This window comes from Lepidochelys kempii, chromosome 7, assembly GCF_965140265.1.
Source record: "Lepidochelys kempii isolate rLepKem1 chromosome 7, rLepKem1.hap2, whole genome shotgun sequence".
In the NCBI taxonomy this organism is placed as follows: Eukaryota; Metazoa; Chordata; order Testudines; family Cheloniidae; genus Lepidochelys; species Lepidochelys kempii.
The window spans coordinates 111,522,778-111,543,076 of NC_133262.1; the positions used below are offsets into that span (position 1 = coordinate 111,522,778).

General features: G+C 40.5%; 2 protein-coding genes across 6 annotated transcripts in view; one reads left to right on the forward strand and one right to left on the reverse strand.

Annotated features, from left to right (window-relative positions):
• The window catches only part of SHTN1 (shootin 1), a 92,533-nt gene extending 89,052 nt beyond the window's left edge, over positions 1–3,481 (forward strand). For 3 of the 4 annotated variants that reach the window (XM_073354255.1, XM_073354256.1, XM_073354253.1), the window contains one exon: positions 1,054–3,481. In XM_073354255.1, the coding sequence (XP_073210356.1) occupies positions 1,054–1,276 (223 nt within the window). In that variant the 3' untranslated portion in view covers positions 1,277–3,481. The remainder of the gene's footprint in view (positions 1–1,053) is intronic. The other variant, XM_073354252.1, reaches the window with a different exon arrangement.
• A 683-nt stretch (positions 3,482–4,164) lies between these two features.
• The window catches only part of ENO4 (enolase 4), a 45,672-nt gene continuing 29,537 nt past the window's right edge, over positions 4,165–20,299 (reverse strand). For both annotated transcript variants that reach the window (XM_073354258.1, XM_073354257.1), the window contains 5 exons: positions 18,742–18,867; positions 8,895–9,090; positions 7,747–7,814; positions 7,065–7,182; positions 4,165–4,945 (listed from right to left, as the gene is read on the reverse strand). In XM_073354258.1, the coding sequence (XP_073210359.1) occupies positions 4,734–4,945; positions 7,065–7,182; positions 7,747–7,814; positions 8,895–9,090; positions 18,742–18,867 (720 nt within the window). In that variant the 3' untranslated portion in view covers positions 4,165–4,733. The remainder of the gene's footprint in view (positions 4,946–7,064; positions 7,183–7,746; positions 7,815–8,894; positions 9,091–18,741; positions 18,868–20,299) is intronic.

Below are 20,299 nucleotides of genomic sequence, written 5' to 3' on the forward strand. Positions count from 1 at the left end.
GTGTTGGAGATGGACAAAAAATGGCTCCAGGCAAGCATGTGCAGCTGAACCCAGCAGTCATGTGTAGTTAGCTCTTCATGAGAGCAGAGCCACCAACTTGTTGGTGAATCTAGGGGTTATCTACATTAGGGATTTTTGCACTGAGGTAGTTCATCTGCCCATGCTTACCTAGTCACAGGGATGTAGCTGCCCCAAGTAGACCCCTTTTGTAGTCTCATTTAGGCAAAGTCATACCAGTGCTAGCCCTATTCTACACTGGTGCAGTTATCTACACTAGGGGGTTGCACACTTGTAACTTCACTAGTAGAAAACTAGTAGTCAAGTCCTTTCAGTTGGCTTCATGGTGGTCTCCCTAGGCAAGCACCCACAATATTCTTCTTCCTGTGAGGATCTCCCCACAGCAAACTATCAGAGAATTAGCCTATCTCAAAAAGTGTAGAATCTGGGCTCATTACCCTCTGCATGTTAGTGAATCTCATGGCTGGATTGTCAGAAGTGCTCTACATTGAGAATGATGCAGAGTGGTGAGCAAAATTTGAATATCTGACCATCTCAGTCTACCTCTGTAGCATGTGGCAGAGTTTAGGACATATAGGCTGTGTTCATCCTCTTTGAGGGGGCAGAATGCAGTTGTGGACAAGAAGCCACGTTCTCCCTACTTCACTACAGGATTATGGTGTGAAAATCCCGAGTTTTATTTACTGCCACCTCTCTGACTGACATGTAGAACCTAAAACCTGGGGTCCAGCTATGAGCTGATGTAGAGAGATCACAGAAAAGAGAATGTCACTTAAAAATGATGTTCTCCTTCATAGTCTGAAAGCCCTTGTTTGCTGCTGTATAACTTAAATTTTCCTAGCTCACTTCTTAAATTCATAGTGTATTTAGTATATTAACTGATTATTATACTTGTCTGTCATTGTCAGTACAATGCAACTATCCTGGTCATCTAAGCTGCTAATAATTTAAATACATTTCTGCTCACTTTTGTTCCAAAAATGTGATAAAGAAACCTTTTATCTGTGTATTTATTTATTCTACTTTTCTTCCCAGGTCACCTAGTTACTTGGGATTTGCAAGAAAATCTATTAACCGTGAAAATCAAACGGAATCGATTGTAGTTTTAGATCCTGTTTCCACCAGTGAAGCACAAACCAAAGACCAGATGCTTGAAAAAATCATAAATCAACACAGGATGAAAGAAGAAAAAAATAAACAATTATGTAAAGAAACTACTGTTAATAAAGCAAAAGATTCAGACAGCTCTAACTGCTAATTGTTATGCCAAAAGGCTGAGATTTTTGGAAGTCCTTCTCAGTAAGTGTAAATTGCTTAGGTGAATTGGCAAGGGCTATATTCTGCACTCAGAAGTATATTCAGTAATAGCTTACTGAAATGGCCTATTGTATGCAGTTTTGGTATATGCATTAGCAAGTTACATAACTATATACAACTCAAAATCCCTTTTTGTTTTGGTCTCGTATGTGTATTTTCCTAGATAATAGGTTACTCACAATATTATTTTTTAATTTTATCAAAAAAATCCCACTTTTTGTGTGTGTGTGTGTTAGCTGGACACTTTGTAAAAGCCAATAAGGGACTGATCCAAAGCCCACTAAAGTCAGTGGAAAGGCCTCCCTCTGATTTCAGTGGGCTTTGGATCAGGCCCTAAGTAGGTAATCACAAAGAAGTACCTTTCGTCATTTAGACTGGGTAATATCAATACAAATCAGTTTGAGACACTGCCTTAAAAATGTTTTGATTCCTGTTTAATACAGGGCTTCTACTGATCTCCTCCTCACTAACATCTTCACACAAGCTATTTTAAATCATTTTAAAGCACAAACGTGAAATGGTCTCTCCAGTAAACAGTTGACATGAGCAGTGAAAACAGGCAGTGCAGTTTGCCAGTTTGGTACCAGGAGTTTTGGTAACTGTTTCTAAATTTAGAATATTAAACTGATGCTTCCTTAGCCTGTGGGAATTGAAACTCTGTTAAGTTCTGATCCCACTTCCATTGTAATCAATGGAAAGACTCCTATTGATTTCAATGGAATAAGGTCCTCAATATAGAATGGGAATAGGAAAATAATGAACAAGGCCCAATCCTGAAAAGCTGTGCCTATGAAGACATTTCCACTCCCCCTTTACTGGATCACAGTGTGACAATACATTCCTGCACATCATTAGACATGTAAATAATCCTTATGCATAGGAGTCCATTGTAGTTTGGCTTTAATGAGCTAACTCCCGCTGAAGTAAATGTAAATCCTTTTGAGTTGAAGATGAAGGATGGGCCTGTGGTTAATGCACTGGGTTGGGACTTAGGAGATCTGGATTCTGTTCCCAGCTCTGACACAGCTTCCTATATGTTGTTGAGCAAATCACTTAATTTTTCTGTGCCTCAGTTCCCCGTTTTGTTCTCCCAACTTCTGTCCATCTTGTCTGTTTGGATTGTAAACTTTTCTGGGCACAGACAGCACCCAGCACAGTGGGGATCTGAAGTTGGTTGGAGCCTCTTGGGGCTACTGTAATAAATAATAAATTTTACTGGACTCCTGTGAGTAAATGTATACAGGATTGGGCCTCTCTGTCAGTCTTGCAATTGATCTGCACTCAGAGCTCCCATTGACTTCAAGAGCAGGTCCAGTATTACTAATGCACAAACTTACAACATGATTCTTGTAAGCCTTATACTGTGGTGGCATGAGTTGTGTTATCATGTGATAACACAAGTACCACATTTTATCAAGGCCCTTCTCTCCCATGAAGATAGAGCTACAGGTATATAACTTACTCTTCACTACCAATCCCCATTCCATAGACATTTTTAAAAATCAGCACAATATTTCACTCTACTTGTCGACTACATTGAACAAACAAATGTAATCAGGGATTTATTTTTTAACTTAAACTGAAGATTGGTGTTACTGATGTTGAGTGGTAATATACCTGAATGCACTGTTGGAGTTTTTTTTAATGCCCATAAGAAACAGTGATAGTATTTTAACTATTGAAAAGGATGAATATGTTCAGTTTGTTAGCTTGGCTTTGCATGGAGCTGTCTGGTGCTTCTCTTTTAGAAAGAAAATGATAGTCATGAATGTGGTGGTTGTGCTTTTTTTTTTTTTTTTTTGGCATGTTTGCGAAGCAAATCTTGGGGTTGATCTAATTAGTTAACTCAATGTATTTCCTAAATTTGGGGAAATTTGTCACTTTATTGTAGATCTACATTTCTGTGGGTTTTTTAGTAGTTAATTTTACACTTAGGTATCTGTTTGCTTACACTGAATTTAAAATGTAAAATTTTATAAATGTATTTTTCCTCAAATTATTACTGCTGCTGTATATGTTAACCGCAAGCTATCCTAAAACAGAAGGTTTTTTTTAAAGAATACTTCTTTTTATGTAAACTATTTCTGTTACACTGATATAAATTATTTATCTTTTCACTGTTGCTTATTAAAAAATCTTACTGACAATTTCCCAAACACTATGAAATCTTGTTATTGTTATTCCTTACTTGAAAATGGGGTAACCTCTTCTACCTGTGCAAAGTGCAGCTCTTTTTGTCTACACTTGGGGTTTACACTGATGTAACTGGCCATCAATTGCTCAAATCAGGACAAAATTCCTGATGTACACCAGGCTGATGAGAGGTGTTGAGGATGTGTTGTGTGATGAAATAGCATAACAGCCAAGTTTCTTTGTTTTCATAAAATGTTTGCTTATTACTTGTCCATAGTTTGTTGTTCTTATATATAAACCTTAAGGATCATTTTAAAATGAATAGACTGTTATTGTTTAAAAAGTAAATATAGTTATGCAGAGTTGAGAGAAAATAATGCTGTTAAAACATCCAGTACTCCAAAATCTTGTTTTGCAGATGATGGGTAAGATTTTCAAAAACTTCTCCCTACTGGCCTAACTCTGTTTCTACTAAAGTCAGTGGGAGCAGAGATAGGTCATTGTGGAGCAGTTTTTGAAAATCCCACACAAAGTATCTTCAGGTAAGTGTTATAGAATATCTAAAATAAGAAATGACTTACTGTGTAGGATTATTTTGTGTTACAAATTTACCCGGGCTAAAATATATACAAAGAAATATAAACCCCTATTTTAGTAGTGCAGTGTCTTATAGCAGAATTATAGAGACAGGGTGAGTGGGAAGTAATATCTTTTATTATACCAACTTCTGTTGGTGAGAGAGACATACATTTGAGCTTACACAGAGCTCTTCTCAGTCTGGGAAAGTACTCAGCATGTCACAGCTAAATACAAGGTGTAGCAGATACAGCAGAATTAGAGACTAATAAAACATGCACAGGTACAAAAACTATCAAAATAGGATGCGTTTGAATGAAAACAAAGTAATGCTGAACTTCAGGCATTTAAAAATAGTTTATTGTTAGGTAGATGTAACGGTAGAATTAATGGCAATCAAACAATTGAAGTTTGGTTCACTGAGAATTCACTAGAGCTCTCGCCTTATTGCATTGGCACAAGGGGGAACCCCTTGCAACCATGTGGAAACTTAAGTAGGGTTCCACACAAGCACATGATTAACCTCCTCACAGACCTAATGGCATCATCAGAACCTAAAACTCAAAATTTAGGATCCAATCCTGTGTGGTGCTGAGCACCTTCAACTCCTATTAACTTTAATGAGAGCTGAGGATGCTCAGCACCTTGATGGACTAGACCTTTGATATCAACTTAGTGCCAAACTGTCATTAAGGAAATATTGATGGGTCCATCTTGGTAGCCTCGTTGAGATGCAGTGTACTACCACATAAGGAAACAGGATTTTGGTCCTGGGCCAGCAGAGGCTGAGAATGCTGTGAAGGCCATGAGTCCTGCTCTATGGGAGGGAGTGCATCGAGAAGTTCTTCCGCTGTTTCTGCCTCTTCAGCAAAATCAACAAATTCATGGTTTTCTCCTGAACCTGCAATGGAAAAAAAGTTCCTTGATTGTTCTAAACAAATTTGCAGACACTACATTAGATTTAAAAAATATAATCCCAAATGATGCATGTATTATGCTTAATTTACATAAGTACACAGTTTTAATATGAATGAAAACTCACTACCTCCCTTGGGACTGATCTGCAACTGACAGAGAAGCTAGGCCAGATTGTTAAAGGTATTAAGGTGCCTAGAGATGCTGATAGGTGCTTAATGGGATTTTTAAAAGTGGCAGGGTACCTAACTCCTAGATGCCTTGGCACTTCTGAAAAACCCACTAGTCACCTATCTGCATCTTTAGGTGCCTAAATACTTTCCGCAATCTGGCCCTTAGAGTCTAATGGGGCTAAATGCAGGTGTAGCAGTTCACCAGTACACTGTTGGTTGCAGGATCAGAACCTTGGTCCATAACAGCCTGACTTTGTTAATCTTCAGGGCATAGTGATAGGCCCATCCCTTCTATGTGGAGACGGGAGTAGTTAGAGGTGGATGTGGACTTTGCTACTTGGGTTTATTACAGCTAGAGCAGTGTTATCTGCAAGAAACTGCTGAAGTTTGAGGTGTATTTTTAAACATTTGTCAGTGCTTGGTATTTTTTTTTTAGTGTACTAAAGTACTGCATACTAAAGTACTGATGAGCCAGTTAAGTTCATACCGCTGTAGTTATGTGCCCCGTCACTTGAAATGCACCTAAGAAAGGTTGTGCTACACATGCACGTTCAGCTAAGTCTCTTTCCTAGTAACATGGACATGGTGAACTTATATGTGGGCTATTGTATTACTATATTGCTGTTAGTTGTTACAGTTTTAACATATGTGTAAAGTAAACTGATTTCATAGATTTTTTTTTTTCATAGTCCTAACCAAGACCAATGCAAAAAATGGTGGTGGTGGTGGTAGGGAAAGTAAGTAGTGTGTGTGTGTGTGTGTGTGTGTGTATATATATATATTAATAATCTGAAGTGTTAATAATAGGTAAACATTTTATTTACCAAAAAAAAAAAAATTAAACGGGCTGTGTTCCTTTAGCTGCCTCACCCTCTGAATTGAACATAAGGAAGGCTATTACACTTGTAACAGAACATGTAGAATACATGGTTGTTGACAGTTATACATGTCTTAGACTATAAGAAAAATCTAGAGTTAGTGTAAGTATAAAAGAATGAAAATATATTACATGCTACACATGTGAATATAAAGTTGTATGAAAAAAATCTGAGATATGCAAGAAATAATACGCTATCAAAGGGTTAAAGGTTTGGGGCTTTTATTCTCTCACTTACACAGGTAAAAATCAGGAGTGACTCCACTGAAGTTAGTGAAGTTATACCAGCATAAAACTGGAGTGAGAGAAGATGCAGGCCATGTCATTCATCCTGGTACATATAAGGAGCACAGGTTTCAGAGTAGCAGCCGTGTTAGTCTGTATCCGTAAAAAGAAAAGGAGTACTTGCAACACCTTAGAGACTAACAAATTTATTAGAGCATAAGTTTTCGTGAGCTACAGCTCACTTCATCAGATGCATCCGCTGTAGCTCACAAAAGCTTATGCTCTAATAAATTTGTTAGTCTCTAAGGTGTTGCAAGTACTCCTGTTCTTTATAAGGAGCACAGCTAACGTTGCACATGCATCCTTAACATTAGCATTTCCTGACTTTTGAGTGCTTATTCATGCAACCTGAACTTTCTCAGCATAGTTTTTGTAAAGAATATTACTGTGAAATGGGTTGTAAACTGAAGCTATGGTGGCGACACATCTGCTTTTGACTAAAATTTTTTGTGAGGAGAAACCTTAATTTAATTTAATTTTTATCTTATTTTTGCCAACATGTGCTTGAAGATTCTAACCAATTAATTCTGCTGCAAAATGTGATGTAGGCTACTCCTCAAGAAGGGGACTATTTTAACATTCAGGTAAACAGATAATCCATTAGGACAACAATATACGTTGTGGCAAGTGCCATCCTAGTTTTTTGTCATTGCTTATTTATAGTCTTTTCATTCCTTTTCCCTCCCGTGGAGCAGTTTCAATCATTCCTCCTCCAATCTTTGTTCTCTTATTCATTGCAAGCTGAAAACAAGTAAGAAAGAAGCTCATACGCAGTGTTCCGTTCTTGGCCAGTTCTTCCTCTATTGCAAGAAGGCGGTTGTATTTGGTCACCCTTTCTCCACGGGAAAGACCTCCCAACTTGATAAACCTGGCACCCAGGCCAACAGCCTTAGGACAAAAAAAGTGCATATTTTAAAATTCCACGGTTTAGCAATGAAGTCACTTTCTTCCTAGTTATTTAATTTGGTGTCCTAAAGTAAACCCCTACTCACAATACTTCTCATCTTTCTCTGTGGGAATAAAACCTTCCTTTAGTTAAATGTATAGTTGGAGTTGCACACTAATTATCACTATCATAAGAAATGAAACTTTATTTGCAAATGCAATGTCAATACAAACAGACTATCAGAGCTAAGATGTACTATACAAGATGGTTATTACTACTCAGATATAATTTCAGTAATTCATTTACATTTTTACAGACTAATGCAAGCAAATAGATAATACACACTTAAGTATGTTCTCTTTATCCTGCTTTGGCTATTTTCTTGCTTTTAAAAATAATAAAAGTTCAAAGATCAACTCTCTGTAAAAGGTGACTTTCTAAGGAAAAAACCCCTTTTAATAGGTTATATGCCTTTCTCAAACACAGACAGCCTTTCTCCTAAATACCAGTTCATGATAAAAGCAATGGTTTAGCAATTCTGCAACTGAACAGCTTTCAATACATACCAGATCTACAAGGCTATCATCAGAAGATTCTCCAGCTGGACTTCCTAATATGGCAATATGTTTTTGACCTATATAATAAGAGTTTTTAACCTTCATTAGTAAATATTTGATATATTTCACAAAAATATAGATTTCACTTTTTATACATTAAGTCCTTTGGCTCACTCTGAGGTTAAATACAAATAGGGGAAAGATGGAGTAAATGCCCTCCTAATAGAAAAGTACACAATAACATCAGTTTAACTGTTGCAATATAATACCTGTCTGCATTTTTATTATTTCTCTTTTTACTTTGTTAAAACTATTTCCTTTCAGCCTGGCTAAGGTGAGACGGAGCATCTGTGCTCGAATTCTTATAACTACTACAGGCTGAGCTGATCATTCTGGCAATGTATTCCAGATGGTAGAATGGGGTTCTAGGTACTGTATTCTAATTCTAAATGTATTCTCTAGCATAGCAGAAGTGATTTCTCTTCACTATGAAAAGCAGCCCTCCCACCTGGTGTGATTTAAATCCTAAAGCTCACTGTTCATTGATTTTTGACATGGTGGTTTTTTATTTTGTTTTATTTTAGGGAGGATGGGAACAGTTAGATATATAAAAACGTATCCATCATAAAGTCTCTGGGAACCTATAAAGAACAAAATAAGATATTGACAAATGTAACTCCTCTCCCCCCCCCCCCCATAAGCATTACATACAGTAATGACCAAGGGTCAATAACAGAGAATCATTAATTTATCTATCGGGTCCACAAATGTAGTCTAATCTGGTTTTGTTTGTTACACGTAACATTTCAGCTTCCTCCAGTTCAGCTTTTGTTTGTATGTTTCTTTTTCAGTTCTGGTGTCTGAATATATAAAGTTTAGCCATAGCTTGAAAATACATACACATTTAAGACAGGCACAGTATCACTCAGGTGCATTTGAAGCACTGAAATATATTATAAGGATTCCTTAAATATTTTCAGAATATATGAACTCCTAAATATATTTGGCAATCAAGCCATGAGTTTTAATTTCTTTTAACAAGCACATCCTAAACTGTCAACTGCTGTATTTAAATGTAAAATATTACATATTTATAGATTGCATAGGTGTAGCTGTCTTATGTATTCATTTGAAATTCAGACTTTCCCACTACTCACCATCTAGAAGTCGGGTAAGTTCAGTGAGGTCAGATATCTTGGTTTGATTTGTATATTTTATTATAAGGCCACTGCATTTTGGTACGTTTATATTTTGATCCTCCACAAGTTTAGAAATACTTTTGGCTGCATCTTCTGCAATCAAATAACATCTGGAACCAACAGCATTACATATATTGCTCCATTGCTGGCCATCCTGGATAAACAGTAAAGTAAATAATTAGTTGTTTAAAGGACAAATTTAGAAAAACAATAAAAAAAAACGTTGAGGGGTGAAAATAAGGTGGTGGGGGGGGGGCACAGGGAACACCAAGTGTGAAATCTTGACCTCAGTAACGTTGATGGCAAAGCAGCCATTGACTTCAGTGGGACCAGGATTTCGCCCCAGGGCTATCATTCACACAGAGAAATTATTTTTATTAGAGGACACAAATCAAATATATCACTGGCATTTTGTTTGGCTGTAGGGATTTTGCTAAAGGCAAAAAGAGAGCTAGTCACAGGTAAAAAGCATCAGCTAATATATTACTGCAAAATGAATTGAATGTAGGTGTCTGCTACCCAGATTACACTCCTGCAGACTTGGATTAAAGGAAAACTAATGGAATATAAAATAGTTTCCAGGCACTTGATCCAATATAAAATATGGCTAAATAGCTAGAAATTATTTATTTTAAAATCCATATCTCATTTAAATATGAAATAGTGAAACAGGAAGTAGCCATATAATCGGCCTGATGACATGTATCAAGACAGGAAGATAAGAGCTGCAGTCAGACTCAGAGAGAACAGCAAATAAAGTTTGCCTTTTTTCTGTTCACAAATTATCTCTGAATAGATGGTAAAATTCTCAGATGTATTTGAGGTTTGTGAATTTCCTCAGTTCATAATTCTTGCTCTACCAATCACACAGAATCTGTATCTGTAATTAGAAATTTGCACTATGTGGGGCTCCAATTCAGCAAAGCATTTAAGCACATGCTTAAGTCACATTGAAGATAATGGCACTTAAGCACATGCCTAAAGTTAAGCACTCACTAAAGTGTTTTGCTGTATAAGAATGAACAGAGGAAATGGGTCCAGATTAGTGATAATTCTAAAATGCTCAAATGTTTGTGGAAAAGCTGTGTTGTGAATAAGCTTGGTCATTCGTTTTTGTTAAATAGTGAACTATTTTAAGCTGCCCCATATTCAATTTTTGATATTCTGCAGATTTCTATATTGAAAGCATGTAACTTCATCACAGCAGCTGTCAGGGGAAGTCGGAAGTTTCGGCAGCTAAGGAACAATCTGGGCTTCTGGCACCTTGGGAAGGGCGTGAATCAGTTTAGAACTTTGAGAGAAGCAAAGCTAGCTATACATTTCTGCTAGGATGATCAGCAATGAAATTGTTTTAAACGTTCATATTTAAATGGTCAGCTTTAGGTTTCAGAGTCAACTCATTGAGATGAATGGGGCAGTTCACTCCTCTCAGAGCTATTGTTTCAGGCTATGGGCAGATTCAGGAAGACAACATTGCATTGGTTTACCCTTGGTTCACATTTTTAAGGCTTTCTTCATAAGCATGAAGGCTAGAAAGCTACATTGTTTTTAAATGAAAGCTTAGGGATTTGGTGCACAATTCTGCTCCGAAGGATAGATTCCACATTAAATTATGTGGCTGCAGAACAGTGGAAAATATGTTTCCATGGCTATAGTTGGGTTTTTGTCTTTTTGAAATATAGCAAACCTATATATTAACATAATTAGAAACAATGATAAAACTATTGATATTTAAATGTATAAAATCTGTCCCTTTCATCCATATAAATCTTAATATCATATTTAATATTCCACTTAATTATAATTTATTGGCCAAATCCATTTGTCTCTTCTAATTTTGATTTTATTGGTAGTTAAATCTAATGTTAATATACTCCTGTCAAGGTTCCTCCCCCACTCTGAACTCTAGGGTACAGATGTGGGGACCTGCATGAAAAACCTCCTAAGCTTATCTTTACCAGCTTAGGTCAAAACTTCCCCAAGGTACAAAATATTACATCCGTTATCCTTGGACTGGCCGCTACCACCACCAAACTAATACTGGTTACTGGGGAAGAGCTGTTTGGACACGTCCTTCCCCCCAAAATACTTCCCAAAACCTTGCACCCCACTTCCTGGACAAGGTTTGGTAAAAAGCCTCACCAATTTGCCTAGGTGACTACAGACCCAGACCCTTGGATCTTAAGAACAATGAACAATCCTCCCAACACTTGCACCCCCCCCTTTCCTGGGAAATGTTGGATAAAAAGCCTCACCAATTTGCATAGGTGACCACAGACCCAAACCCTTGGATCTGAGAACAATGAAAAAGCATTCAGTGTTTTACAAGAAGACTTTTAATAAAAAATAGAAGTAAATAGAAATAAAGAAACCCCCCCTGTAAAATCAGGATGGTAGATATCTTACAGGGTAATTAGATTCAAAACATAGAGAACCCCTCTAGGCAAAACCTTAAGTTACAAAAAAGATACACAGACAGAAATAGTTATTCTATTCAGCACAATTCTTTTCTCAGCCATTTAAAGAAATCATAATCTAACACATACCTAGCTAGATTACTTACTAAAAGTTCTAAGACTCCATTCCTGTTCTGTCCCCGGCCAAAACGACTACAGACAGACACAGACCCTTTGTTTCTCTCCCTCCTCCCAGCTTTTGAAAGTATCTTGTCTCCTCATTGGTCATTTTGGTCAGGTGCCAGCGAGGTTACCTTTAGCTTCTTAACCCTTTACAGGTGAGAGGAGCTTTCCCCTGGCCAGGAGGGATTTCAAAGGGGTTTACCCTTCCCTTTATATTTATGACACGCCCCCCAAATCTCAGCTAGGGTGAAACACTGGCTGGGATTTCTTCCTGGAGCTCTAGGAAAACAGAGTTAATAAGACACATGCATCTCTAAATATACTACCAAGTACATAAAGACTAACAATATTTTCCACATCTCAAGGACGATTTTAACCAGTTGATTCTGGGAAACTTTCACGGGAGAGTGCATCAGCCACTTTGTTAGAAGCTCCTGAGATGTGTTGGATGTCGAAATCAAAATCTTGGAGAGCTAAACTCCACCGAAGAAGTTTTTTGTTAGTTTCTTTGACGGTGTGAAGCCACTTTAGTGCAGCATGGTCGGTTTGCAGGTGGAAACGTCGTCCCCAAACATATGGGCGTAGCTTTTCCAGAGCGTAGACAATAGCATAACATTCTTTTTCAGTGACTGACCAGTTGCTTTCCCTCTCAGACAGTTTTTTGCTGAGAAACACTACAGGGTGGAGTTCTTGATCAGGTCCTTTCTGCATTAAAACTGCTCCCACACCACGCTCGGATGCATCTGTGGTTACTAGGAACGGTTTGTCAAAGTCTGGGGCCCTTAGTACAGGGTCAGACATGAGTGTCGCTTTAAGCTTGTTAAAGGCCTTCTGACACTTTCCGGTCCACTGAACAGCATTTGGCTGTTTCTTTTTGGTTAGGTCTGTCAGTGGGGCAGCGATTTGGCTGTAGTGCGGTACAAATCGTCTGTAATAACCGGCCAAGCCTAAGAAGGATTGAACCTGTTTCTTTGACTTTGGGACAGGCCACTTTTGGATAGCATCCACTTTGGCCTGTAGGGGGCTGATAGTTCCTTGACCCACCTGGTGTCCAAGGTAAGTCACTCTGTTTAGGCCTATTTGACACTTCTTAGACTTAACAGTTAGTCCTGCCTCCCTTATGCGCTCAAGGACTTTTTGTAGATGTTCCAGGTGGTCTGCCCAGGAATCCGAAAATATGGCCACATCGTCAAGGTAGGCGACTGCATATTCTCCTAATCCCGCTAGGAGACCATCTACAAGTCTTTGGAAAGTGGCGGGTGCATTTCGCAGCCCGAAAGGGAGTACATTAAATTCATACAGCCCGAGATGTGTGATGAAGGCTGACCTTTCCTTGGCAGATTCATCTAGCGGTACCTGCCAGTACCCCTTGGTTAAGTCCAAGGTAGAGATGAACTGGGCCCGTCCCAGTTTCTCTAATAGTTCATCAGTGCGTGGCATTGGATAGTTGTCTGGGGAGTTACAGCATTTAGCTTACGGTAGTCCACGCAAAAACGTATTTCCCCATCTGGTTTGGGAACTAGAACCACTGGAGATGCCCATGCACTTTCAGAGGGGCGGATTACACCCATCTGTAACATATCCTGGATCTCCCGTTCTATAGCAGTTTTAGCTTGAGGAGACACCCGGTAAGGGTGGACCCTAATCGGGTGAGCATTACCTGTGTCAATGGAGTGGTATGCCCGTTCAGTCAGTCCTGGGGTGGCTGAGAACGTTGGCGCGTAGCTAGTGCACAGCTCCTGGATCTGCTGTCGCTGCATACGCCCAAGGGTCATGGAGAGGTTCACCTCTTCCACACCACCAGCACATTTCCCTTCGTAATAGACACCTTCAGGCCACTCAGCGTCGTCTCCTCCCTGGGCTGTAAACTGACAAACCTTTAATTCTCTGGAATAAAAGGGCTTTAGAGAATTAATATGATACACCTTAGGCTTTCGGTTGGAGGTGGGGAATGCTATGAGATAATTAACAGCTCCCAGGCGCTCCTGGACCGTGAATGGCCCTTCCCACGATGCTTCCATTTTATGGGCCTGGAGCGCCTTTAAGACCATGACCTGGTCTCCTACTTTGAAGGAACGCTCTCTGGCATGTTTATCATACCAGGCTTTTTGCTCTTTTTGAGCATCCTGTAAGTTTTCTCTAGCAAGGGCTAAAGAGGTTCGGAGGGTGTTTTGTAGGTTGGCTACAAAGTCCAGAATGTTAGTTCCTGGAGAAGGTGTAAATCCCTCCCATTGCTGCTTCACCAACTGCAATGGCCCCTTAACCTCACGGCCATATACAAGTTCAAATGGGGAAAACCCTAAACTGGGATGTGGTACAGCTCTGTAGGCAAAGAGCAACTGCTGCAATACTAGGTCCCAATCATTGGAGTGCTCATTTATGAATTTACGTATCATGGCCCCCAAAGTTCCATTAAACTTCTCCACCATGCCATTTGTTTGATGATGGTAAGGAGTGGCAACCAAGTGATTTACCCCATGAGCTTCCCAAAGGTTTTTCATAGTTCCTGCCAGGAAATTAGTCCCTGCATCTGTGAGGATGTCGGAGGGCCAACCTACCCTGGCAAAAATGTCTGCTAGTGCCTGGCACACACTTTTAGCCCTGGTGTTGCTTAGAGCTACTGCTTCCGGCCATCGGGTGGCAAAATCCATGAAAGTCAGTATGTACTGCTTTCCTCTGGGTGTCTTTTTCGGAAAAGGACCCAGAATATCCACAGCTACTCGCTGAAATGGAACTTCAATGATGGGGAGTGGCTGGAGAGGAGCTTTGACCTGGTCTTGGGGTTTTCCCACTCTTTGGCACACCTCACAAGACTGGACATAGGTAGAAACATCCTTGCCCATTCCCTCCCAGTGGAATGACCCCCCCAAACGGTCTTTGGTCCTGTTCACCCCAGCATGGCCACTAGGGTGATCATGGGCTAAGCTCAAGAGCTTGGCCCGGTATTTAGTTGGAACTACCAACTGTCTCTGAGGATGCCAGTCTTCCTGGTGTCCCCCAGAAAGAGTTTCCTTGTATAAAAGTCCTCTTTCTACAACAAACCTGGATCGATTAGAAGAGCTGAGAGGCGGTGGGTTGCTCCGTGCCGCCGTCCACGCTCTCTGGAGGCTTTCATCTGCTTCCTGTTCGGTCTGGAACTGTTCCCTTGATGTTGGAGACATCAGTTCCTCCTTGGATTGGGGACATAGGCTTGGTCCCTCTGGAAGCGATATAGGGGATGGAGCTGTTTCTGTTGACTGTGAACCGCTCTCCGCTGGTGCACTATGTTGGGATTCAGGCTCCGGCTGAGCCTCTTGTGTAGGGTTATCGGCTGCTGCCAGTTCAGGTTCGGTGGGGCCCTCTGGTGTTGAGGTTGCAAGTACTGGATTCAGTGCTGGCACGGGATCTGGTGTTGGTTGTTTGGCTGGTTCCGGTTCTGGGACTGGTTCCGTCTGGGTCTCTGGGACTGGATCCACTACTGCTGTTGCAGACATTGGCCTGGGGTCCGGGTCCATCACCTCTGACCGGGCCCTGATAGAAGTTTCCGGAACAGAGCTAGGCCCCACGGCTTGTTTAGCCTGGCTGCGGGTGACCGTTCCCACCCTCTTGGCCTGCTTCACGTGATTGGCCAAGTCTTCCCCCAACAGCATGGGGATGGGATAATCATCATAGACTGCAAAAGTCCACATTCCTGACCAGCCCTTGTACTGGACAGGCAACTTGGCTGTAGGCAAATTGAAAGAGTTGGACTTGAAGGGTTGAATCGTCACTTGGATCTCTGGGTTGATTAAATTGGGGTCCACTAAGGAAGCATGGATAGCTGACACTTGTGCTCCGGTGTCCCTCCACGCGGTGACCTTTTTCCCGCCCACACTCACAGTTTCCCTCCGCTCCAAGGGTATCTGGGAGGTATCTGGGCCTGTGGACCTCTGGTGTGATTCCGGTGCAATGAACTGTAATCTGTTGGGGTTCTTGGGGCAGTTGGCCTTTACATGCCCCAGCTCGTTACATTTAAAACATCGTCCAGCAGACAGGTCACCGGGGCGAGGTGGGTTGCTGGAGAACGGGGTGGTGGGACGATAAGGGGTCTGGAGGGTTCTTTGGGAGGTAGGTGGGGCTTTGGGCGGCCCCCGGTAATAGGGTGTGGTCTGGGGTGGTCCCTTCTGGTCTCCGCTCCAACTGCGACCAGTTTTCTTCTTCTCTGCCACCTCCACCCATCTGGCTCCAATCTCTCCTGCCTCGATTACAGTTTTGGGTTTCCCATCTAGGATGTATCTTTCTATTTCCTCAGGAACACCCTCTAAGAATTGTTCCATTTGCATTAGGAAGGGCAAATTTACTGGAGATTCAACACTTGCTCCTGATATCCAGGCATCCCAATGTTTCACAATGTGGTAGGCATGTCGGGTAAATGACATGTCTGGTTTCCACCTTAGGGCTCGGAACCTCCGACGAGACTGCTCGGGTGTTATCCCCATTCTGACTCTCGCCTTGGATTTAAACAGTTCATACTTGTTCATATGTTCTTTAGGCATTTCAGCTGCCACCTCAGCTAAGGGTCCACTGAGCTGCGGCCTCAGCTCTACCATGTATTCGTCAGTAGAGATGTTGTACCCAAGGCAGGCCCTTTCGAAGTTTTCTAAGAAGGCCTCAGTATCATCACCTGCCTTGTAGGTGGGGAACTTTCTGGGATGGGAAGTGGTACCTGGAGAAGGATTGCTAGGGTTTGTTGGTATATTCTGCTGGGCCTTTATCCTCTCCATCTCCTCCACATGCTTCCTTGCCTCCATTTCCCTCTTGTGGGCAGCCTCCTGTACCTCCTTCTCCAGCCGCATGAGTTCTATCTGTCTTTCATGTTCCCTTTGTTTTTCCTTAGCCTGAAATTTGGCTAATTCCAGCTGTAGTCGAGCTGAGGATTTGGCCATTCTAACCTCTCTGTTTTTAACTAACTTTACACCCGAAGTTTAGAAATAAACAAACAAAACTTGGCTGTAAAATTTTGCTGTGCTGGAATAGAATACCTATTCTCTGATAGTGATTGTCAGCCTACAGAAAAAGACAATTCCCTTGTCTCTGCTCTGGGCCCAAATTAAAGCAAAAAACCTCCAACTACTTGGAAACCTGCTTACCCAGCCCAAAGAAAAAAAAATTTCTTTTCAAACCTGTGCTCCTTGTAAAACAAAAAATAATCAAAATCCTAAAAAAAACCCTGCCACTTTTGTCTCCAGGCAAATGGGTAGAGCACACACCCCCTATTTACTTTTAGGAAGAAAAGAAAAAAAAAACCTCTGGGTTGGAAGACTGTGAATTTCCCTGCAGGAGTTAAGTACCCTGCCTCCAGGCAAAGAAAACCTGCAATTCACAAGATAATCCCCTTTTGTCTCTGCTTGGCCACAAAGCAGAGAGAAACCAAGCTGCTTTCAGTTTCAAAGCTGCTTTCTGGACTTCCTAAAAATTCCTTTTTAAAATCTGTATTTCTAGTTCAAAAAATCTCAACTGGATCTCAAAATGATTTCAGGTTAATCCCACCACTGTGCCACCATGTCAAGGTTCCTCCCCCACTCTGAACTCTAGGGTACAGATGTGGGGACCTGCATGAAAAACCTCCTAAGCTTATCTTTACCAGCTTAGGTCAAAACTTCCCCAAGGTACAAAATATTACATCCGTTATCCTTGGACTGGCCGCTACCACCACCAAACTAATACTGGTTACTGGGGAAGAGCTGTTTGGACGCGTCCTTCCCCCCAAAATACTTCCCAAAACCTTGCACCCCACTTCCTGGACAAGGTTTGGTAAAAAGCCTCACCAATTTGCCTAGGTGACTACAGACCCAGACCCTTGGATCTTAAGAACAATGAACAATCCTCCCAACACTTGCACCCCCCCTTTCCTGGGGAATGTTGGATAAAAAGCCTCACCAATTTGCATAGGTGACCACAGACCCAAACCCTTGGATCTGAGAACAATGAAAAAGCATTCAGTGTTTTACAAGAAGACTTTTAATAAAAAATAGAAGTAAACAGAAATAAAGAAATCCCCCCTGTAAAATCAGGATGGTAGATATCTTACAGGGTAATTAGATTCAAAACATAGAGAACCCCTCTAGGCAAAACCTTAAGTTACAAAAAAGATACACAGACAGAAATAGTTATTCTATTCAGCACAATTCTTTTCTCAGCCATTTAAAGAAATCATAATCTAACACATACCTAGCTAGATTACTTACTAAAAGTTCTAAGACTCCATTCCTGTTCTGTCCCCGGCCAAAACGACTACAGACAGACACAGACCCTTTGTTTCTCTCCCTCCTCCCAGCTTTTGAAAGTATCTTGTCTCCTCATTGGTCATTTTGGTCAGGTGCCAGCGAGGTTACCTTTAGCTTCTTAACCCTTTACAGGTGAGAGGAGCTTTCCCCTGGCCAGGAGGGATTTCAAAGGGGTTTACCCTTCCCTTTATATTTATGACAACTCCAGTTAATTCTATGTGGTTCTACCACTCCTTTTAATGCTGTTGAGCAGCACTGTCAAATATAGGTTTATATTGCAGTATGAGTGTAAATGTTGGTGCGATAGTATCATAGCAACTTATTACTAAATGATTCTTAGGAATGTACAGCTATGTCTAATTCTTTTTTCCTGCTTCACAAGTAGTTTTTCACTTTTGCAATGTATCTAAAATACTATATGAGCACCCAAGAAAGGATGTGTAATTAAAATGACAGTGGCTTAGCAAGTAGAATCTGCCAGAACTTCATTTTCATTTAATTCTTTAAAACACATTATATATTGTATATCTGCATTATGCTCACACTAATCAGGATTAATTTCTATCAAGTGTCATGTCAAATGTATATAAAGTAAGGGCCATATTACCAATTTGTGGACATGTGAATGAAGTCTGACATAAATTTTCATTCTGTGTGTCTCCAAGAGAGTGAAAAATGCCACTTTTTCCTTATGGTTTTAATTTTTGGTAAACACATGCAAGCTCAGTGAAATTCCTTCCACGGTTCCTGATGAGTACAAAAGGCCTGTGCAGAGAGTTAACATATGGCCTATGCATCACATTTGTACAACTTAAGCTCTCAGAATGGGGATTAAGTAGGATATAGGTGGTGTATAAATGGTGTACTGGCCCTCTGGATAGGTGTGAATTTCACCCACGAGTGTTTATGTATGGCTTCTTATTTCCCTTAGAAAATATATTTCCCAAAGCATAATCTAAAAGCTTTCAAAATATCTCTTACCTCTTTCCTCAGGGGATCTACTAATGCAATAATAGAGGGGTATTTATTAATTAGGTCCACATACATATCGACCATTTCATCAGGACTCTTGAGTGTTCCAGTCAGTATTTCATATTTTCCTTTGGTCTAAAAACATAAGTTAAATGTGTAAAAGATAAAAACGGTAGCAATTTTGTGTAAACAATTTCCATGCAATCATGCAGATCCAGTGGCCACAAAACCCATCTGAGGTGAATGCAGGGTACACAGCCCTTATTTCAGTCCACAGACCATTAGCTATTTACTCAGGCTTTGTGTGAGGTGGATGGAGTTTACCTCCTGCTATTTTTAGACCTCTGCATGTCCAAGGCAGTGTTGCCAACTCTCATGATTTTATTGTGAGCTTTTCACACACATACCCCACACAAAGTTTCTAGCCTTAATGAGTGCAGAAAAAACCTTGAAAACATGAAATGAGCACACTCTAAAGGCTCAGAAACCAGAGGGCAAAGAAAAAGAAGCAAAATATATTGTTTTTATGCCATTCTTGTGATTTGTGGGACCTGACTCATGATTTTTGCACACTTGAGGTTGGCAATTCTATCTAGGTAGAGGTAGAATTAATGGCAGAATGTCAAACTGCAGGAGAACTTTTAGCTTTCATCATCTTCACATACCATTAATGTTATGACAGTTCCCGTTGTTTCATCATTTAAGGTTCTGTTCATCTTAAAATAGGATTTCTGTGTGTGCCAAATTGGCATCAATTGGCACAGTTTCTGTTACACACCACAAGCGTCTTATAAAATGTCTGATATTAACAATGAAGGGTTTCTGTCATTGACAGCACTCAGAACATAAAAAACCTAAATACTAAGCCAGACAGAATAGTACATAATCTTTTCTAAATAAAAAGCATCCTGACTGATTTCTAAACTTTAAAAACACCCAAAAAATTCAGCCTGAGGTAAATAAATCTGACAAAGTTATAGACACTGCTAAAATAGGAATATGTCATAGAAATGTTGACAGCCAATTATAAGAGTGCCACATATTCCTGTTCAATAGGTGAAGTTGTACTAAGCAATAACAGGTCTTTGAGTACATCTACACTGCAAGAAACAAAAAACCTGCAGCAACAAGTCTCAGAGACTGGGTCGACTAACTTGGGTTCACAGGGCTTGTGCTACAGGACTAAAAATAGCAGTGTAGCCATTCCTGCTAGGCTGGAGCCTGGTTCTGAGACTCACCCCCCTCCCTGGGTCTCAGAGCTCAGGCTTCAGCCCCAGCAGGAACATCTAGACTGCTATTTTTAGCCCTGTCATGGGCCCACATCTGAGACTCGCTGCTGCACATTTTTTTGTTTTACAGAGTAGATTGTACCCTACACCTTGATGTGTGTATAGCCTTAAAACATAACAGGTGTTATACAATAAAATACGGGGGCAGGGGAAGAATAGTGTGAATGGATTACAGCAGGAATCCATTACTTTGCAGAATATGAAGATATTTAAACTTTTAAAGGCAAGAGGGGGTGGAAGCTAGGCATATAATTAATCTGCACATTGGTATGAGCGAA